The sequence below is a fragment of the Myotis davidii genome, unplaced genomic scaffold (genome assembly GCF_000327345.1).
Source record: "Myotis davidii unplaced genomic scaffold, ASM32734v1 scaffold247, whole genome shotgun sequence".
NCBI classification, from domain to species: domain Eukaryota; kingdom Metazoa; phylum Chordata; class Mammalia; order Chiroptera; family Vespertilionidae; genus Myotis; species Myotis davidii.
Window position 1 is genome coordinate 503,930 of NW_006299593.1, and position 22,225 is coordinate 526,154.

At 56.7% G+C, this 22,225-nt stretch overlaps 1 protein-coding gene across 1 annotated transcript in view; it reads left to right on the forward strand.

Annotated features, from left to right (window-relative positions):
- The window catches only part of SFXN5 (sideroflexin 5), a 113,480-nt gene extending 97,894 nt beyond the window's left edge, over nt 1-15,586 (forward strand). The window contains exon 13 of the mRNA XM_015571491.1: nt 13,462-15,586. Within this exon, the coding sequence (XP_015426977.1) occupies nt 13,462-13,539 (78 nt within the window). The 3' untranslated portion in view covers nt 13,540-15,586. The remainder of the gene's footprint in view (nt 1-13,461) is intronic.
- The last annotated feature ends 6,639 nt before the right edge of the window (nt 15,587-22,225 follow it).

The following is a 22,225-nucleotide window of genomic DNA, read 5'->3' on the forward strand; positions in this document are numbered from 1 at the left end:
GAAGCTGAGGGGGGGGACACAGGCCTATGGCCTGTCCACCCAGAGGAGCTGGGGGCCAGCTCCGGGCACCACAGGGCTCTCTCAGAGGGTTTCATCCGGCTGGGTGAGGCCTGAGGGAGGTTGGTGAGAGGTCGGGAGAAGCGGTGGGCCCTGGCATCTCAGCGGGTGGAGGGGAAGGTGGGCAAGCAAGCTGATGGGAAAGCAAGGTGTGAGGCGGTCAAGAGTGGACGGGGTGTGTGGAGTCACTGAGCTCAGGCAGATGGGGGCTGTGGCTGGCGATGGGCACTTCTGAAGCTGGAGTTGTGGGACTCACCCTGCTCTGTCCTCCAGAAACGGCGAGAGGGTATCGGTGCCCAGAGGGAAGTCGGGGAAGGTGAAAATTCGGGTCCTGGTGTTAGAAATGGCCCGTGAGGACTGGGACCCAGGTCTTAGAGCAGGAGTTGGTGACTGAGCCTGTAGGCCCTGCAGTCCTAGGGGGGTGAGAACTGAGCCCCCAGAGTTTTACAAGGAAGCTATGAGGTGATGGGGCTCCTACCCTGGGGGCCAGCCCACACGGGATGGCAAGCCTAGTGTGCGATCTGCGCCAGCAGGGCCCAGCCTTGTCATGAAGCCAGGGACATCCCTCCCGTCTCCTTTCCCACACCTTCCCCCCCGGAAGCTGCACAGCTATTACCTGATGCTTGGGGCCTCCACATGGAGCCCAGGGCTGCAGGTTGTCTGGAAGGTCTAAAGATGGAGGGAGGGCACTTCTCGAGGCCGTGGCATCCCCCTCCTGGAGGGCCAGGCCAGGCAGTCCCCAAAGCCGCTGTATCTCTCTGTATAGTTGGGCTGAATCTGCGGGTCTAGAGGAGGGTCCAGTGCCCCATGTGCTTGGAGGCACCACTGTGGTCAGATGTTCCAAGCAGCCCTCATGGCTCCCCTGTCTGCACCGGGGAGGTACCCAGGGTGACAAACCCAAGGTACAGGATCCGAGACTGTGCCTGTGGAAAGGACTTTAAAGGTCCTGGTTTACCATCCTGCTGACTCTGCTGGGGGCAGGAGGCCCAGAGTAGCCCCAGACCAGCCCAAAGTCACAGAAGTCAGGGCTGACATGGAGGAACATCAGAGGCTACTCCCAGGCCAGAGCTCCCAGGAAGGGCTGCACCTGCTTGTCCTGTGGGATTTCCTCTCCTCGCTCAACCACCTGACCTACCTGTGAGCAGTGATAGAGGCGGAGCCGGGGGCTGCCCTGCAGCGGGGAAGCATCAGGAGCGCTGTGAGTCCTGATGGGTGTTCCTCTGGGGCAGGTAAGGGGGAGATGGCAGGAGACGTCTCAGTGAGCAGTGCTGGCCTCACAGAAGTTCCATGTCCGGGCGCAGGCTCCTCTCGTCCCCCAGGCCTGACAGACTCAAATAGGCAGAGTTCTCTGGGTGTCTCATTGCAGCCCAGGCTTCTTTCTCTAGACTGGGAAGAATGTAGTCATTGCACAATAAGGTTGTTCCCTGGGAAAGCGGGGTAGGGATGTGATTTCTCAGTGCCCCCTCCTCACCTGAATCAACCCCAACAGGATGCAAGTAGGCCTGGGCATTATGGGGTGTTTTTTTAAAAAAATATATATTTTATTGAATTTTTACAGAGAGGAAGGGAGAGGTATAGAGAGTCAGAAACATCGATGAAAGAGAAACATCAGCTGCCTCCTGCATACCTCCCACTGGGGATGTGCCCGCAACCAAGGTACATGCCCTTCGAACCTGGGACCCTTCAGTCCACAGATCGATGCTCTATCCACTGAGCCAAGGCGCTGCTTCTGCCATGGGGGGATCATGTCTCACATCCCAGAAGCCAGTGGGAGTTGCCACAATAAGTCTGGGCTTGCTTGGGCTGACCCAACCTTGCCAAGAGACACCAAGGTTGTCAACAGGAGTAATCGCTGGAACACTAATGAATTAATTAGGGAACTTGGAAATTGCACGTAGGAGCTGGTTCCTGGCCTGGCTGGCCTGGGTGTGCGGTGTTTGGCACGAGGCTTTCAACCCTCTAACCCCAGAGGCTGAGAGAAGAACTTCCATTGCTAGGCGAGAGTCTTGTCTGGCCTTTTCAAATCAGTATTTCTGCCTATTGAAATGGTGCTAAATGTTTAAATAAAAATAGCAAATAATAATAATAATAATAGCTACCATTTACTAATCACCTACTATGCCAGGCAGCATGCCGGGAAACTCTGCATGTCTTGCTGTGTTTTTAATCTCCCTAATGCCCTTGAAGGATGTTACCTAGACAGTTAGATGTGTGCATCTCGGGCTCTGGGGAGAGATGTTGGCTGGAGACACGGAACTTTAGGTGCCTGGGGGAACTAAGGTTGAGGAAGGGATGAGGCCACTGTGGGGTGGGGGGTGTGGGGGGAGAAAAGGCATCCAGAGCAGCCAGGGGCAGAGGGAGAATCTCTATGGAGTGGCTTCATTGATGCTGAGGACAAGGGTATTTCAAGGGAGAGGGCGCTCTCTGCAAGTGAGCTGCTGCAGAAGGGACTAGAAGCCGACGAGACTTGGAGACTGGGTGATGTAGCTAGACTAGGCGGTGTAGGAGGCAAAATGGTCATCAAGTTTCTTTGTTTAGAGCAGTTGGCTCAGGGATGAGAAACCACTGGAGAGCAGCAAAGGAAGTTTTATTCACTGGGTGTTTGGTTGAGGGTTGGGAGCCTGGAGAGAGGACAATGATGGGGTGCCTGGGTCGAGTCCGTAGAGGGGTCTGGTTGGCTGTGGTGGGGAAATAGGGATCCAGAATGTGACAGTCCTATGAGGTCGATACCATTGGCTTACAAATGACGAAACTGAGGCGTCCCAAGGTTACGTTCCTGCCCAAGGTCCAAAGTTGGTAGTGATGGAGTGAGCTCTGGACCCACAGGATTGTTACCCTCCCCTGCCCACCCCACCTCACTATGAAACGAGAAGACCCAAGTCCGAGGCCCAGATGACTCCCCTTCCACAGCCCTCCCACCCTTCATGGGGAACCCATGGCGGTGTTCTCAGGGACCTCCTGGGGCAGGTGTTAGTGCCTTTGTTCTCTGACCCAGGGCTGCGGGCTTGCCTGGCAGGCCAGCAGGCGAGGCAGGAACCTCCTCAGGAACCTGAGCACCAGAACAGGGGCCCAAGGCTTGGCCTCCCTCCCGGGCCCCAGCCGTGTTGCCGTGCAGGGAGTATGGGTCTGCCCTGGCGGACCCTGTGACCTGCATAAGGCTATGGGGCACTGGCCAACGCTAGCTCAGCCAGGCCATGCCCAGGCATCAGCGGGCCCATCACACCCAGAGTCTGTTCCCCCATCATAGACACTGGGGTGCGTTCCCCTTCTTCCTGGAACTGGGGGGGCCCTGTCAGAGCCCCCAGTCTCAGGGAGCCTCTGTTCTGTGGGTGGACAGAAACCCAATAAACAAGAAACGTCAGGCCAGGCAGGCTGTGGAGGCCTCGGTAACATGGTAGGTCCTGATTTGTGATGGCCTTTCTGGTCCTGCCCTCACTGGGAGCTGAGGCTCTTGTGTTCTAGGCCAGTGATGGTGAACCTTCTGAGCTCGGCGGGTCAGCATTCTGAAAAACCCTAACTTAGCTCTGGTGCCGTGTCACATATAGAAATTTTTTTATCTTTGCAACCATAGTAAAACAAAGACTTATATTTTTGATATTTATTTGATATATTTAAATGCCATTTAACAAAGAAAAATCAACCAAAAAAATGAGTTTGCGTGTCACCTCTGACACGCGTGTCATAGGTTCGCCATCACTGTTCTAGGCAAATGTGGTCATTTGACAAAGAGTGTCAGTTCTCAGCCTTAGGGACACCCTATGTATTGAGGGAGTGAGGAAGGAACTGAGGAGGGAGAAGGGACGCTGGAAACACATGGCACCAGAGTACACGTGGGAGGTGAGACAGATCCTGGCGAGCGCATCAGGGAGGACTTCCTGGAGGAGGAATCATTGCTAGAATAGTGTGACACACACGCATGCACACATGCTGGTGACTTGGGTCCCTGAAGGGAGATGTTCCAGGCTCTGGGCCCGCGGGCTTTGCTGCCAAAAGAGGCTGGACCAGGGAATGGGGACTGTCCCTGCAACTCTGACAGCCAGTGTTCCCTACCTGGGGGCGCATCTAATCCTGTTTCATGAACCTCCTGTCTCCCCAGAGCAAGAAGCAGTACCTTGGCTAAGGCCCCCTCCCGCATCCCTGCCTAGCTCTGTTTCTGTCTGTCTTTGTGCCTCTTTCTCCCCTCCTTGGTTCCTCTTGGGCTCCTCCCCAGCCCCATTCCCCTCTCTTTCCCCACCACTTTTCCCCTGGGAGCTCGGGGGCTGGGGAAGGGGGCTGCACATACAAGCCGGAGTCATTGTTCAACAATCTGTTTTTGTCTTCATCTTGTTGGCAGGCGGCAGGAGAGGAGCAAAAGGTTAATGAGGCACTGTGCAGCGGGATTACCGCGTGAACGGCGACGGCGGGCGGCCGAGCCAGCCGTGTGACAGGGAACTAATTAGGAGCAGTTTAACAGGAGGAAAAAGTGAAATCTCCTCTTCACCAACTGTCAATAATTAGCGGATTTGGTGAGGTTGAAATATGTCCACAGGAAAAGGTGGGGCTCCTCTGTGGAGGAGTGAGGCTCAGGGGAGTGGGGGCCCCTGGTGGGACTGTCCTGACCCCTGAGGTTGGGGTTGCCCCCTGCCCCCCAGGCCTGCCCTCCTAGGGCTGGCCTCTCTTAGCTCTGTGATCTTGGTCTTGACCTCCAAGACCTCAGTTTCCCCAGCCAGAAGATAAGGTGTTGGAACTCAGTTTCTTCCTGGCTCTGTCCTGGAAGTGAAACTAGGAGACCGGGTCCTGGTCCTAGAGGGGGGACTGCTGACAGTGGGCTGTGTGGCCTTAGGTCCGACGCTGACACTCGCGGTGTCTTGTCTGAGAGCCACCTTCTGGGGCCCGGCATGGCTGGAGAATGTGCCGAATTATGAATGGGTCGAGACCTCCAACCAGCAATAGGGGCTGGGGCGGGGCACAGAAAAGAGGGGGCTGTGTGCCTCTGGCTGGGCTGCGGGTGGTGGGGGGCCCTAGGCTGCTCTGTCGGACTGTGGGCTGTCCAAGGGAGTGTGTCTCTCTCTTCCCCACATCAGCGCTGCAGGAGCCCAGTGGGGCCAAGGAGTCAGGTTCGCTGGCAGCCAGGGTTGTATCCTGTTGGGCCTGTTTGCCCTGTGTTTGCGGGTTTGTTGGCTCCTGCCCTTTGGCCTTCCCTGACACCTCAGCGGGGGACCCCTCCCCACTCTCCCTCTGCCCCTCCAGCTCCTGCCAAACACCTTGACGGGAAGAAAAGACATCATCAGAGCCCCCAGGGCTTCCTGCTCAGAGCTCCATGGCAGCCCTGTTAACCCCCACCCCTCCCTCTCAGCCTGGCCCCTCCTCACCGCAGCCCCAGAGGGTCCAGGGCACTAGAAGCATGTTCTGAGGACGGCTCAGGCCCACTGTACAGCCTCCTATCATTCACAAGCCACATCTTGCCCTGGCCCCAGAGGGTGGCTTAGCGTCCAGGCCCATGTGGTACCTGGGATACCTGAGGGTCAGGCTCAGCCACCCCTTCTCCCTCCTTCTCCCTCCTTCTCCCTACTCCTTTCCTCTCCCCCTCCAGCTTTCCGAGTTAAGAAACAAAGAGGCATGGAGTCCCTGTACAGGAAAAGGATATGGATACTCCAGCGGGTACCAGAATCTCCACCATCTCTCTTCCCTTGGTGGTTTTGATGAACCTACTTGGCTGGGAGCTGTGACCCACCCAGAAGCAAATGGTTGCCTCTCTTACTCTGGAAAAGCATGTGAGCTCCCAACCAAGAGTTGGGAATGAGCTCAGGTCTTCATTCAAGCTGTTCTATAAGTGACCCCTCCTCCAGGAAGTCCTCCCGGATGAGCTCCACCAGGATTTGTTTGACCTCACACATGTAGACTCTGGTGCTGTGTGTTTCCTATGTCCCATCTCTCTTTTATGTCCCATCTCACTTTCTTCTTCCCTTCACACACAGGGTGTCCCTAAGGCTGAGAACTGGCACTCTTTATCAACACCTAATGCAGAGCATGGGTCCTCTGGGCTCACCCTGACTTTGTTGGTTCCTACTTCTCCTGCTCCTCAGGGCTGATGTGAGGCCAGAGACAATGCCCAGGGGACATTGTGTTTCTCCTGAGCCCACAGGTGTTCACCGTCTCCCAGAGCAGGGCCCTCCTTCCCTCCAATCTCAAATCCATCTCCTACTTTGCTTAGCGATGTTTGTTTGGGGTTTTTCTCGTTTACTGGTTTAATCAGTCCTTCCTGAACTCCAAAGTGGGCTATTTTTGCCATCAGAAATCTGCTGCCTCCCCGCCCGCTGCTTTCTTGGAGTTTGCCTACAGGACCCCCCGGGAGGATGGATGGGAATGGCAAAGCTGCTTGGAGCCCAGGAACGCCAACGCCACCTGTCATATTGCCTGTTCCCCGCACCCCCAACCCACACCTGCGCGTGCATACAGGCACACGCTTGAACATGCACACACATGCCCCTGTGACAGGCCTCAGCAGGGCTACCTCTCCGCCTGTCCCTCCTGGTTTTTTTCTAGGACCTTCTAGAACACCTAGATGAATTCAGGACAGGGCAGGAGGAAGCTTGGTTGTGCAAAGCTTCTGTTGAGAAGATTAAAGCACCGATATGTGCGAAGTACTTAACCTTGTGAGCCATGAGGAGATGCAGGCGGCAGGATTGGGCCTGGGCCCGGGGATAGCCACAGGGCCCTGCCTTCCTTACATCGTATCCCATAGGCTTTCTAAGTCTCCGAAGGGCTCTCCCATCCGTTTCTTGATTTATCCTCATCCCAAACCCAAGGGTAGAAAATCTTCCCACTGCACATATGAAAAAACTGAGGCCCTTAGGACAGAAAATGATTCTGGAATTGGTCCACCAGAGGGCACTCAGGAACAAAGCTCCAAAATGGGAGCGGGTGGGGGAGGAAGGAGGTCTGAGCACCCACTGGGAGGGAAAAGATAAGACAGGATTCCTGCTCTTGGGGGGCTTGGTTCAATGTGAGTCAACTTTTATGGAGGACCTATAGTGACGAGGCACAGGAATACTGAGCTGTCTTGAGGGGCTCACACTGGGCTGAGGTGGGGACCGCTGTGTTCACATATGGTTAGTGTACAAATTGGCCTACGACTGGAGATGTGATGGAGATGGTGCCAGGGGTACCAGGGGCGGCAGCATGGATTTGGTCTGAGAAGATCAGGGGAGGCTTCCTGGAGGAGGCAGCCTTAAAAGATTAGGATATAGCTGGACTCAGGCCTCAAAGCCTAAACATACAATGTATTGGAAATAGAGAGCAGCTAGTGAGTGATGAACCGGGAGAAGGTTCCAGAAGGCCTTGAGTGTCCAGCCAAGAAGGCTGACATTCACTGGGAAGTCAATGGAAACCCAGAGCCAGCACCAGAGGCCTGACATAGGGGTCTAAGGCTCAGGCCTCAGTTACTCCTCAGCCCCAACCTAACACCCCTACACACCAATCAGGATAACTTCCCCAAAGGTGGGGCCTGGATGTGTGTGTCTGAGCAAGACCCGAGGTCCGCCCCACCCTGGTGAGAAGGGGTGGGATGTGGCTGCCCAGCAGGCAAGTTGGTTCCAGGCCTGGCAGAGGCCTCAGGCACGCAGGGCCAGCCAGGTGCCAGGGTCAGCCAGGTTCCAGCCTGGGCATTGGACCCCGTGTCAATGTCGTCGCCACCTGTGGACCCGCGGAGGCCCAAACCCGTGGCCAGGAGCAGGAGGCGGCTTTGAACAATGTCACAGGGTCACGCTGAACACCCCAGCCCCCAGCCCTGTGCCTTTGAAAGGGAGGCAGAAAAGCCACCAGAAAAAAGGCCAGGAGGAGGAAGTGCTTTGTAGTAGGTAAAAGCCCCTGAGAATGGGGCACAGGCTGCGGATCCAGTTTCCTGTTTATGTCTCGGCACCTTAGCTCCAGGTTCAAATATGTAAACTATCTGCTGGCCGCTGGCTGCAGGTGTGTGTGCTCTGAGGCTGCAGAGGCAGAGGGTGGCCCCAAATGCATTCCTGACTCTGGCCCCCCACCCAAGATGCGCCAGGGGACAGAGGCAAATAGCTCAGGGTTAACCCTTCCCCTGCCACACAGGAAGGCTGCCGGGCTGCTCCAGGGGACTCTGGGGCCAGCTGGGCCTTGGGTGGGGGAGGTCTAGAGGGAGTTGGGGCTCTGATATGGGGGGGGCGGGGGGGGCGGGCAATCTGGAGTGAGGGAGCAGGTTCTGGCTCAGAGTCCCAGAATGCTAGCAGGGCAACAATGCTCATGTCGTGGCAGGGGGGGCATGCTCCCAGCAGACCCACGTCTTCATGTGCCACATCTTCAGACCCCCGTTCTGAGGCTGGGGGTTCCATCAGCCAGTGCTGATGCATAACTTCAGCTTTCTTGCTGGTGCCTGCGGCCCCCACCCTCCAGGGCTCTGGCTCCCCATCCCAGGCACCCCCTTCCCTCCAGGGCCCCCGCTGACTGGCCATCAGGGGCCTGGGGAGGAGTCCACCAGATGAACAGAGGGGCCCTAAGATGCCGCCTGCCCCCACCTGGCAGCCTGGCACTAGATCTTCTCCCTGTGGCCACTTTTCTCCTTGTCACCCTCTTCCCAGAGGTGGTCCCTCGGAGCTCTTCTGTGGTCAGAACCAAGGCCCTGTCCTGGGGCTCTAGCTTTTACTGAGCTGGTGCTGCTGGCCCCGCCTTGCTCTGCCCACTGCTCCCACTGGGCCCTGGCACCTCCCTCCCACCACACCTGCCTGGGAGCCACTGTAGCCACATGCCGTTCATGGTACTTCTGATGTGGCACATATGGCCGGCTTCTGCGTCTAACCCACCAGTCCCCCAAACGGCCGGGTACTCCAAGAGCACAGCACAACTCTCTGTCCCTGCCTCAGGGACTCCAGAAGGGGGTAGGGCAGCGGCAGGGCGCTCCACTGCCCTCACCCAGGTCCTGAATCACATTTATTTACTAGCAGGACCCTTGGTATGATTTCCATGGAGGACACAGCCCCCCATACCCAAGGCAGGGGATCTTCAAGGCAGGGTACAGCCCAGGCGTCCCTGCCCCAGCCTCCCTCGCTAGCTGAGCGGAGGAATCCTAGTGGTCCAGACACATGAGACCTCAAGATGGTGGGCCATTGAGCCAACCCCCCACTGTGGCCAGAGAGCGGGAGGGGTCTTCACCAATGGCCAGTGGAGTTGGTCCAGGACAGAAGTGAGAGGCTGTGCCTGGGGTCAGCACTGAGTGAAGGTTAGGACATCTGGACTCCGGGGGTCACCAAATCCCAGTGCCAAGACCACAGCCTCCCAGCATGGTGTCTGTGGCACCCTCTGCCGTTGCTTCCACTCCTTGGGCTGGTCCCCTCAGGCCGCCATCACGGGCTTGTTCCCTACGCCCGCCCCTCAAATGTGCCTGTTCCCCAGGCCTGGCACCCTCCCCTGCCATCTGCTCTCCTGGGCAAGCTCCTCCACTCCGGGGGCTCCGGCTGTGCTCACATCCCGGCTCATCCTCCTGCCCAGACCCCTGGCCAGAGCCCCAGAGCCTGGGACCTGCCTGCTTCTCGGGCCTCTCTGGCTGGGAGGCTCATCATGGCTGAACCTGAGCCCATCACCTCCCACCCTGACCCTCCCCCTTCCCCCCTCCCGTGTTCCCTGCCTCTGAGAACAGCACAGCCAGCCACCCAGCTCCTGAGTTAGAATTAGGAATCATCCAACGCACAGTCATTCTCGACACCTCCCTCTTACCCCCACATGGGATTGGTCATCAACTCCTATGGGTTTCATCTTCGAAAAGGATCCCCACGGGCGCGCTTCTCTCAGCCACGGTGGCAGCATCTTCGGGCAGGGCCTGGCTCCTCTCGGATTCCCACAGCTGCGCCCACTCCTCTGGTCCATTCCCCACACCCTCCGCCACCAGGGAGACCTTCCTAAAGGGGAGCCCACCCTGCCCAGACTCTTCCCCGCTGCCTGGTTGCCCTCAGATGAAATGCTGACACCTCCGCCTGGCCTGGGCTTCGAGCGCCTGCCTGTCCCAGCCCCACCTCCATTTCTTGCCACATACCCCACATGCCCAACACTGCCCACCGCCAGCAGGCCGTGCTGGCCCGCGAGTGCTTTTCCTTCTCCCAGCGAGTTTTTCTTGCCCTCTCCTCAAAATCCTCCCTTCCCCTCCTGGCCCACCTCCTCTGAGAAGTCCTCCTTCCCTGCTCTTCCACTAGTCCATGCTGACTCCGCCCCCTCCCCAGTTTCCATGGCACTTTTCTCTCTGGGATCCATCTGCTTTTCTATCTGCTCCTCCCCTAGACTTGGAGCTCCTCAGGGGCATGGGCTGATCTTCTCCATCTCTGTGTGCCCAGCCTTGGTGGATGGAGTTGGCGGCCACACACATCTGCTGGCTTGAAGGCTGATGGAGTTGAAATGAGAGAAAGAGCCATGCATGCCAGCTCTGTCCCCAAGTCCCTGCTCCTGGGTGCCCCAGTCACCTCCACCCAGGACCTTCCCACTGCCTGCATCTCGCCCCTGCATCCCTCCCACCAGCTGCCCTCAGCACAGTGGGGAGCCTGGGGGAGCCCGGGGGTCCTGGGTCTGTGACAGCCTCCACTGGGAGGGTCACTGGGCCAGCCCTCTCCAGGGAGTGAGCCGAGTGGCCGTGGCCCTGGCCCGTGGCCCTCCACTGTGGTGGTGAGCAGCAGCCTCTCCCTCCGATTTTCATGCGGGCCTCGGTGCTTCAGTGAAAGCCGGCATGGGAAGTTGCTAATAATGGCACTAAAATAAAATATGCTACATCTGTTATGGGTAGCAGAACAAAATTAGCTGCTCACACCTCTGACATCCAAGATGTCTTAACTTAAAATACTCCTTGGCTTACTTTACATCATTTACTGATTATATTTAAAAGAAATACAATTTTGCAATTACTGTTCTTTCCAGCGTGATATCTATGCATCATTTTCCTTTTATGTTTATATATTTCTCCTTCATTAGTGCAGTCTGAAGGGTGATTAGGATTCTTCAAACATTTTACAGAGGTTAAACGTTGATTAAGATTTAATTATTACTGTAAATAGCTTGGAATGACATATGGTGCAAAAGCCTGACATATGTGCATTTGAATAAATGAAGTGCTATTTCCCAGGATGCCTCAGTAGCTGTTTAACAGCTTTCCCGAAGGGTTATGTTACACCTCATGGTAAGATTGCTGGGATGTTATATTTTGTTGGTTTTTGCAGCTGAAAGCTAAGAACAGTTTTCCAGTTTTTTAAAAACATTGAATATTTTAAATACCTAAATTGTTTTGCACAAATTTTTGCTAATTTGTCTAACTAGGTTAAACATTTTCAAAAGCATTTAGATTTTTAAGCGTGGGCGCTGTGCATTGTGTCAGTGGCAGCGTGGGGACGAGGCGAGCGGGTGGAGTGGCGGGAACTCGGAGGCCAGCAGGGGTGGGGACGGGGGAGGTGGTTTGAGGCGAGGGGGTGGGGAAGAGGCCCAGGCCTTCAGCCTAGCTCTTGTCTCTTTGGCCCTCTCAAATGGCCAGAGCCTGGGTATTGGGGTACCTGGGACTATAGAGGAAGGGTCCTCCTTCTCCAGAAACTGCTATGCCCACCACCCTAGCCCACATCAAGCCCCCTCTTGTCCGGCCTCTGACATGTGCAGCCTGTGTTCCACCGAGTTCTTTGCAGCCAGCGCTGGTCTGTGGCACCCTGTGCCTGGGCCCCAGGGTCTCCGGCCAGAGCACCATTAGGTGGCAGCATGGTGGGCTGGATTGGGGCAGGGGTGGATTCAGTTCCATTTTAGATAGGTTCCGTTAAGGTGCCTAGGGAGACATCACAGGAATGTTCAGTAAGCAGTCCATTGTGGGCCCAAGACTCGGGGGGGTGGGGGGGCGGGGATGTGGCTGGAGACTCCTCAAATCTGGGAGTCGCAGGGAAGGTTGTGTGTGCAGGGAAGAGAGCCCAACCAGGGACCCTGAAAAGTGTCCAGTGGATGTCACACACAAAAAAGGGGGGTTAGCACTGACCTTGGAGAGCAAGATTTTTGGGGGAACGTGGTGGGAACGGAAGCCAGATTTCCTGTGGGTTGAAAAGCCAGTGGGAGGTGAGGAGGTGGAGGTGGCTACAGCTGTAGATAGTGCCTTAAAGGAATGTGGTTGCTGGGAGGAGAGACACCGGGCAGAAGCTGCACAGTGTGACATGGGGTTGAGGGGAGGTCTTTCTTAGACAGGAGGTGCTGGTCTGTGTGGAAATGCTGGAGGGCAGGAGTCAGCAAGAGAAAAGGTGGGGAAGAGGGAGGGCAGCCCAGGAGTGGGCTCCTGGAGTGGACGGGCGAGGTGGGCTTATGGGAAGACCTCTGAGGGGAGGGTGGGGTAGCAGGAGGGCAGGTGTGGAGCAGCGTGTGGACACCGTAGGCCGTGAGTTTACGATGGGAGATGGGACATGAATGGGTCCCTTCTGACACCTTCTGTTGTTTTCCCTGAGGTAGTGAGGAGGCTCATCTGTCAGGGTGAGGGGGAGCTGAGGATGAGGAGGCCTGTGGAGAATGGGAGAGCGGGGTGACTGGCGATGTGGCCAGCGGGTGAGGGTGCTGCTGGCTACTGTGAGGATCCAGCCAAAGTCATGGACCCTGAATGTTGAATGTCTCCATTAGGTGGTCAGGTTCAAGTGGAGACAAGGAGACTGCATGGTGGGTTTTCTCCAAAGCCAGGCAGGGCTGGAAGGACCTGGGGCTGAAGTGATAGCCCTTCACGTCCAGGTTAGAGGAGGAGAATGGGAAGCTGAGCCCTGAGGTCTCGGTGGTCTAAAAACAGACAGGGAGCCTGTCTGGCCTGGTTCAGGGGTAAGCATCGGCCTATGAATCAGGGGGTCATGGTTCGATTCCCAGTCAGGGCACATGCCCGGGTTGTGGGCTCAATCCCCGGTAGGGGTGTGCAGGAGGCAGCCGATCAATGATTCTCTCTCATCATTGATGTTTTTCTCTCTCTCTCCCTCTCCCTTCCTCTCTGAAATCAATAAAAATATATATTAAAAGAAAACAGACAGGGAGAGTGAGTGGGGTGCTGGAATGATTGGGGTCTGAGAGAGTAGGGTTTGGATTTAAGGAGTTTGGGCAGAGCAGCCCTGGGTGGTGACCAGGTCCAGGGCGTGGGCCTGGGAAGGGATTTGTGCAGCACAATGGACAAGGTATTGGAGAGAAATACAGAACTCAGAGGCCAGAGCATAGCATGCTCACCTGCATGGTCACACGGTCCGAGGAAGAGGCCTGGGCAGGAAGGGATACTGTGAGCCCCTTGGCAGGAGGGCAGAAAAAATTCAAGATGGGGTGCCAGGGACAACTGTGGGCTCGAGAGCAGTCCTAACTGCTACTCCCAGCCTCCCCACTCACCCCTCCCCTCTCATCCCCCTTACCTTTCCTCCCTCTGTTCTCTCTTCTCAGATCGAAACATCCCAGTTAGAGCCTGAGATTGCCCGGGCCACCAGCAGCCGGACAGTGGTGTACAACAAGGGGCTGTGAGTGGTGGCCGGCTGGCCTGGGGATGCAGCCTTGTCCAGCCTGGGGAGCTGGGGGCGGGGCAGGGGTCTCGTGAGTAGTGCCTGCAGGGAGGGCAAGCTGGCCCCACCAGTCCTGGCCCACCTGGGGGTGGGGGGGGTCTCCATCCACAGTGGTAGGGAGACTAATCTATTCACCTGTTAACATAAGGGAGAGGAATTCTGACACATTTCCTATAAAAATAATCAAGTGCATTTCTGGGCCTTACGTGGGGTTGCCAAAACTCTACTCAGCACAATTATGTGTGAAGCTGAAAAATTGTAGAGTGCCCACAGGGTAGAATTAGGATCCTTTTATACTTTTTATTTTTATTTTTATTTTTTATCAGCATCAAGCCTTGGTTGCAGCTGCCCAGATGCTGCTAGCAGGTGGTCTGGTGGTGGGAGTAGGGGTAGGCCTGCGGCGAGCTGGCTGGCTTGGTGGTGGGGCTGGTAGATTTGAGATATTGCTGTGGCCAAGACCGACGTCTCCCTGGGTGTTCGGGGGTAGGGAAGGGAGGGGAGGCAGTCTGCACCTCGCCGGATGAGCCAGCTATGACTAAGGTCCTCAGGAGGTGGCCCAGGAAATCAAGGAGCACTGGAAGTCTCTGGAAGGTTCCATGGGCAGCTGGCTCTGAGTGTGGCCGGCCTTCAAGATCCAGGCCACACCTGCAGAACCGATTCCTCTACATGAAGCCCAGTGGCACACCGGCTGGCATCACCCTTCATGGAGCCCTGAGATATGGGAGGCCCCTGAGATGACCCCAGCTCCAGGCAGGAAGCCCCAAGAAGGAACGATGTTGGGCAGGAGCCGGGGGCATGCAGCCCGGCCTTTGCAGGAAGATCTTCCTCCCTGGCACCAGGCTGGAAGCTGGGCATTAGGGCCGAGTGTGGGGCTGGAGCGGGAGGGCCCCGGGCCTGAGAGTACAAAGGCCAGATCTCCAGGCACCTATCGGAGAGGAAGCATCAACCCAGGGATCAAAGCAGGCGCTGGCTCTGGCCGGCGGCGTAACCTTGGACAAGCCCGCTTCCTTCTCCGAGCCTCCACCCCCATGTCTGGAGCCCGAGGACTGGATCAAGGGATTCCCGCCTGCTCGTCCAGCTAGATCCTGTCTTTGCCTGTCCCGCTCAGATGCTGGTCATCGCAACACGGACACTGGACTGGGAAAGGGGCGGGTCCCTGTGGGCATGGCCAGCAGTTGGCCTCAGGACCCGGACTCTGCTGTTCTGTATGTGACCCCACCTCCTGGGAGCACTGGGCCTTTGCCAAACACTTTACAGTTGTGAAGGAGCAGGTAGTATGGATGCCTGGGCTGGAGTGGGGAGCCACACCCACATGCCGCCTCTCACCCTGCAATGGCCTCTGAGGCCCCTGGCTGCCGGCTGCTGCCTCCCTTCCAGTGCGGGCCAGGAAAGGGGAGAGCTCTGCAGAGGCAATCAGGGCCTGGGTGGGGTGAACAGGGTAATCTCTCGTCTGAAAGGCCCCAAAAAGAGGACACATGGGTCTCAAGGTATCTCTCACCTGGTCCCAACTGGAATGAGCCTTCAACATGCAGCCTCAGGGCTCCCCTGCCCTGGTGCCTGACTCTGCCTGGGGAGACGTGGCTGGGGGTGGACAGGTATGTGCAGGGAAAGGCAGTGCGGGGCAGTGGAGGCCTGGCCACAGGCTCTGCTCCCCTTGGGGTGGGGGAGTTGTGGTGAGGTGGGTCTTCTACAGGCACTGGCCCCAGACCTCCCACCAGAAGCCCCTGCTGCCCTCACCTCCCAGCCAGCTCTGTAGGGTGCAGCCCTAGGGCCCCCACTCTCCCAAGGAGCAGCCCACCCACTGCCCGTCAGGAAGGGGAGAGGCAGCGACATGCATGAAAGACAGAGCAGCAGAGGTAAGGGATGCCTCGGTGTTGGAGGGTCAGGTATTTTTGCGTTACTCCCGCCATAATGTGAACGTGCCAGCGACTGGGGCCTGGGCACGTCTGGGGCCTCTTTTGCAAACTCACTCCAGGCTCACCCCACCTCACCTCTTATTGGATCTTTTTTAAAAAACATATATTTTTAATTAATTTCAGAGAGGAAGGAAGAGGGATAGAGAGACAGAAACATCAATGATGAGAGAGAATCATTGATTGGCTGCCTCTTGCACGCCTCCCACTGGGGATTGAGCCCACAACCTGGGCATGTGCCCTTGACCAGAATCGAACCTGGGACCCTTCAGTCTGCAGGCTGATGCTCTATCTATGGAGCCAAACCAGCCAGGGCTTATTGGGTCTTATTCTTGCGCACTTTACCTTGGGACCAAAACTGCTCCCCCCAGCTCTACCCCCACCCTCTCCAGAGGCCTGGCAGAGATGGGATCTCTCCATCTCCCTCTGGGCTGGCTGCCCCGGCCCATCCCTGTGGCCCCTGCATCTCATAACCTATTTGCTGTATCTCCTAGATGATTTCCGGTGATGCTCCCAAATGCAGTTTCAGGTGACTTCAGGGGGCTCCTCCTGGTAGGGGTGGTGGCAGCGAAGGATCCTTATAGCTCAGGGTGACGGTGTCAGAGATTCAGCGAGCCGTGCTGCTAGGCCCTGGTCTGGCTGCGGAAAACACCACGAGGGGAAACTTTCAGTTCACATCCAGCCCCTCTCATCTGAGGCCAGAGGAAGGGAGGCCTCATGGGAAGATGGTTTCATGTCTGGGGAGCAGGTTGAGTCAGGGCAGGGCTGGCCCAGCGGTGCCAGAATCCAGGCCATACCTGCAGCCGTTTCTCCAGCTCTGGTTTATCTGCCTGGCCCTCCTCTGGTCACTTCGAACATTCCTAAAGGCTTGGGATGCCCCTCTCCCGTTTCCAGAGAACAGTCTGCATGTGCAGGGACCAAAAGCCCAAGATGTCAGGATGGCTGCTGAGTCAGGATGGCCAGCATCCCTCCCGTTCCACCTCCTGATTGGGGAGGAGGTGGGGGAGGGCTGAGTCCTGTCCTGGGCCTCTACCCTGGCAGAAGGGTGGGGTTCTGAGAGGAAACAGGCCCGTGGACAGAAGCAAGGTGGTTTCCCAGCCCTGGGCCTCGGTCATACCTGGGTTACTTTGCAGTGTCTTTTTAACCTTCTCAGAAAATTTCTCAATCTCTGTGATTTGTGTACTACTAATGAACTGTGGGCAATAAATGATGGATTTAAAGCATCAAGGCTTGGCTTTGTGAATTATGGGTGGAGAGGTGGGAGCAGGGAAACACAGTAGGAACAAGCCAACGGCTAGGCGAGGATTTTATGGGTAGGCCCCTGTGGAAGACGCGGACCCAGGCTCAGGAGGGGTCAGAGGGGAGGGTAGAGGGAAGGACAGAAGAGCGTGTGAGGGCAGGAAGCTGGACAACGGGGATGAATTGAAACTCTGCAGAAGGAACCCCCTTGGCAGAGCGGTTGCTTGGCACTTACTAAGGGCCCCACTGCAAGGAACTAGAGTAGAAAAGGGATTTCGGTAGATTCTCCTACTGTTTGTGTCAAGGGGACTAGAAGGGAGAGTGGTGGTGGTGGTGGGGGGGGTGTCATTCTGGGCTGCCTGGGGGCCAAGAGAGGCTACACAGGGTGGAAAGGTTTGAGCCAAGTGGAAAGGTACCTTTTGTCCACAGTGTGTCCAGCACCAGCCCTGAGGACTCTGCCCCTTCTAACTCCTCCACAGTCCCTCAGGGCCAGGCCTTGGCTGCCTCCTGACAGCTCTGGGACCTCCAAGCATCTCCCACTCGTGCAGGGTGACCATGCAGTGGAGGTGGGGTTTATTGTTGGGGTCTGGCCAGCCCGGATCCCGGCCCCAGCTTGGCCCCAGCATCACTCATTCACCCATTCCTTGGGTCAGATGTGTGTGGAGCATATTCTGTCTTAGAGTCGTGGTGTCCTTAGCGAAAAAAGCCAGACACAGCATCGTTCGCTGCACTGGTGGACAGAGGTTAGAGGGACTAGGTGAGGAACTCACCCAGACTCTCCTCTCACCTCCCCAGTGTCAGGGGTGCTGGGCCTCCCTAGGAGGGTGGAGGAGGGAAAGGGGTGGGGGAAGGGTCTGATCCACAGTGATACTCCTGGGTCAGGGGGCTTCTGGTCTCTGGGGAATTTCTTTGCTAAGAGCCCCACTGGCCACAACCCCCATCCGGGTGTCGGAAATCCTTGACTCTCGGGACAGACACAAATCCCTCCTGGGAGCTGTTTGTTGTTTTTAGCTGGTCTGGGGTCTCAACTCCTGCCCTGCCCAGAGATCATTAACACTCCAGGAATGTGGCTCCCACCCGCTGGCCCCTGGGGCCTCCCTCCTCCCACTCAGGCCGTGGTTAGAAGGAGAGTCTGAATGCTGGGGGATGAGGGCAGTGATGAGTGACCCTTTCCCAAGGCGCTGGGGAGCCTCGCCTTAATTTCAGAATGCAGCTTCCCCCAGTCCCCAGAGCTGCTGCTGCTCCTGCCAGCTCACCCGTCCCCCTGTCACTGGCTAGCCTGCCCCGCTATTGTTTTTAAAGTCATAGACTATACATACATATAAAGTCACTTTGACCGCCCCGCATGCCCATGCTTCCAGGTGACTCTCTGGGCCGTAGCCGAGAAGTGTTCCCTCTCCATGCCCCACTCTGAGGTGCACTAGCTGCTGGCAGCCTTGTCTAAGATCTGAGTCTGGCTCCTTCCCCACAAGGAGCAAGAATCTGGGCTCCCCCCAGTTCCCTGGGCCTTATGGAATGATGGAGAGAAGGAAGGGGAGAACGAAAATAGGAAAGAGAAGGTGGACAAATGGGCAAGCAGGCATAGGCAGACGACACCCCCTTGAAGAGCCCATGCAATTCAGCGAGGCAGTGAGGGGAGGGGCGGACCCCGGCCACCTGAGCTGGTTCTCCTCTGCCCAGGTGAGCCTGGCAGAGGGAGGGACAGTAAGCAAGGCCCTCGCTCCGTCCAGGGTTGAGCTGCCAGAGGCTCAGTTGTTAGAGAACAGGGGCAAGACGCCGGAGGTGAAACAGGGCCAGCTGCTGCAGGGCCAAGGACAGCTGGGAGCCATCAGAGGCTTTCAGTGGGGAAGTGGATTCATCTGGCAACAGAGTGGAGTGGAGCCTGGACTCTGGCAAGACTGCCGGGGAGCCCAGGGAAGAGGCCACTGTGGCAGCCCAGGTGAGGGGACATGGGGGCTGGGCCAGGTCATGGGATGGGGATGGAGAGAAGTGAAGACATCACCACTGCTCAGCTCTTGGTGATTGGCTGTGGGGAAGAGGAGGAGTCAAAGATGGCCCCAAGTTCCCCGTTCGGGCAGCTGAGGACATGGATAGTGGTGCCATTTCTTGGTGCTAAGGAACAGAGAGGGAAGAACAAATTTGCAAAGGAGGTAATACGCTCTGTTTTACAAGTTAATAGAGGTTCCTGCAAGATAAAAAGTTGAGATATCAAGACAATGAATGAGTGCTTGTCTGGAACTCAGGAGGCAGTTCGAGATTGGATATGCAGACTGGCATGTTGTCTATTTATTGACAGCACCTGGAGCTAAACGGGCAACCACCCAGGGTAGCATGTGAGGTGAGAAGAGGAAGGTCTGGGATGTTACCTTGAGGAGTCCCCATCTCTGAGGCCTGGACAGAGAGACAGGAGGCTGCTAAGAAGTACAGCCCCAAGAAAAGTGTTATGGGCTGAATCGTGTCACCCCAAATTCATGTGTTGAAGTCTTAATTCCCCAGAATGTGACTGTATTGGAGGTAGGATCTTTAAAGAGGTAAGTAAGGTAAAATGAGGTCATTAGGGTGGGTCCTAATCCAATATGACCGGTGTCCTTATAAGAAGAAGAAATTTGGACACAGACAAGCATCAAGGGAGGATTCTATGTGAACAGGAAGATAGTCATCTGCAAGCTAAGGAGAGAGGCCTCAGCAAAAACCAACCATGCTGGCACTTTGCTTATGGGCTTCCGGCCTCCAGAACCGTGAGAGGAGGAGTTGTTTAAGCCACCCCACCTGTGGTGCTTGTCATGGCAGCCCTAGCAAACTAAACAAGAGGTAGGAGGAAGATAAGGAGAGCATGGTATTCCAGAGGATGAGCATCCTTCAAGCAGGAGAAGCTGTCCACATGCTTAGTCGGTGCTGAGAGTTTAAGGAAGATAAAGACCAAGGACCTGCAGAGAAGGACCTCAGTGGAGTGTGGTGAGGGCAAAAGTCAGATCTTCCTGGGCTGAGAAGTTAGCAGGACGCCCACTGAGTGCCTATTAGGAAATTCTGAAATTCTTGTGAGGTGGGCAGAGAGACATAATGGCTGCAGCATGACATGGGGCTAAGGGAGGGCTTTAGACGGGAGACTCTCGGGCCTGTGGAAACTCTAATGGGTGAGAGTGGAAGAGGCTGTAAAGGCAGAGAAGAAAAAGAGCCACCCAAAAGAGAGGTCCTCCAGGGTGCAGGGAGGATACTCCTTGAGGAGAGAGGAGCCTTGGGTGGTAACAGGAGGCAGGTGGAGAGGATGGGTTGGAAGCAGGCCATGAGGGTGTGAGTGCGGGAAGTTGCGGGGTGAGAGGCTAGCTTCCCTGGGCCCTCCACATCAGCTCTGCACCCTTCGCCATCAGCTCTCCATCCCAAAGGCTGATTCAAATGGATGGCTCCCACCACTGGGAGTCACCACTAGGAAACGGTGATTGGAGGAGAGTGAGACTGGGGGATTTACCTCCTCCCTGCCCACCTCCCCCCATTTCCACTGCAGTCTGCGGGCCTCCTGCTACTGAAGGCTGCAGCCCCAGCTGGGGCCCTCTCCGCCCAGCTGTCCTCTCAGGTTCTGGTAACTGCTCCTGCCTCTTACCAGGGCTGTGTGGGCTCCCCGTTGTTGCTAGCCTTGGGACACTGCAACATCTCTGCTGGCTTCCCAAAATTCAGTATTCCACTCTCCTCTAAGTGCCCCACTTGAAGGGGCCGTCTCTTCCTGCAGGCCCCTGACTGAGAGGAAGGGGTTCTCTTCCTCTGCTGCCCTTTTCTCTCTGAAGATGAAAATCAAGTCCCTCTGCTGAGGGTGAGGGAGAGGAGGTAGGAGGAGGAGGATGACGGTTTGAGACGTCCCCTATGGCAAATGAGAGTGGACTTATCAACAGGGGTGAGCCTCAGCTGAGGCTGGGATTTCGACCTCCAGGGGGGGCCATCGAGCAAGCTTGCCTGGTGTCCTTACGGACTGAGCTGCAAGGGCAGACAAGGAAACAGGTTCAAGCAAGTTTGGGATTTTGCCAGGCGGGTGCAACTGAGGAACAGTGGGACAGAGAGTGTTGGAGAGAGAATAGAGGAGCCCGCAGCAGGGGAATTTCATGAGGTCAAAGCGCGGAGGAGGAGGAAAACAGTGAGTGAGCCGGAAGAACATGGGGCCTGGTGGGAAAGGACAGCTGAATGTGGGATTTGAGAGCAGCCACAATTCTGGGGTCTGATGAGGCCTGAGAGTGGGTGGTGATGAGGTGAGAGGGAATGAGAGGCTGGGGCGCTGGGTGGGGAGGTCTTGGGGAGACAGGAAGACCATAAGCTGGTGGCCACAGTCTTTGACAAATGAGGGGGTACAGCTGGGACATGCAGCCACAGACTGCCCATGCGCACAGCCGACCGCCCACACACACCCACACAGTCACACTCATGCACACACGCCCACAGCCCTCCCAGACCAGACAGACACCCTCACATGCACTCACCCTCACACACGCCCCAGACAGCAGATGGGGCGCTCGGGTAATTGGTTAAACCTGTTCTGATGTCTGGCTCCGAATTGGCAGCACCCGTCTGACAGGAAAGCTGGCTGGGCCTGCTCTGCTCAGCCTGCTGGCCGCCCTGCCCCTCCCCTTGCATGGCTGCCCTGGAGCACGGGCTCTAGGAGAGGCCTGTGGGCCCAGCCTGGCTCCCTCCTGGCCAGAACCCTGGTCGCCAGGCGAGAGTTCCCCAGAGCCCCACGGGAAGCAATCACAGCCCCGGTGAGGAGGAGCTGGTGTAAGCCAAGCGCAGAGATGCTAAGAGCATGAGCCATGCGGCTGAGGAGGCCCGAGGGACCAATCCTGGAAAGTTTCGAGGATAAGAGGATGTGTAAAGACCCTTCCCTGGATGTGAGGCCCAGGGCTTGGGCCACAAGAGTTACGAACAGCTCCCCGGGATTGGTATTCCCTCCTCTTCAATGCATGCAACGTGGGTTCTCACAGGAGCTCATCATCCCACAGCCCACTGGACTCTGCAGGGCCCCTGAGGCCAGCACGGCCGAGGGCTATGGCCCAGCAGGTTGCTTCAGGGAAGGTCTGACCGGCAGCTCCTGTCCACCATCCTCACCCCTGCAGGCCCTGATCTCCAGGGGGAGGAGTGGTCGGGGAGGGAAGGGAGCATCATTCCGAGGCTTCTGCTCCCCTTCCTGGCTGCATCTGTGTGTCTTTGAGAGAGACTTTGGTTTGTTCCCTGGAGAGGGCCCAAAAACTCCCAAATTAGCAAACCTGGCAAGCCCACAGCTCAGAAAATAGTTCATCCTGATTCCATGTTTTTCAGGCTCACAGAAGCCTTTATTAATGAAGTCACAACACCAATATTTACCGTCTGTGGGGAGAGGCACAACACGGGGGACGGATGGGAGTGCTCGGGGACTCCCGCCCCGCCCCCCGCAGGCCTGGCCTAGGAAGATTGGCAGGTTTCCTTGGGTCCTTTCCAGCTCTTTATCGGGATGACAGGGGGTGCTCTGCTGTGATTTCC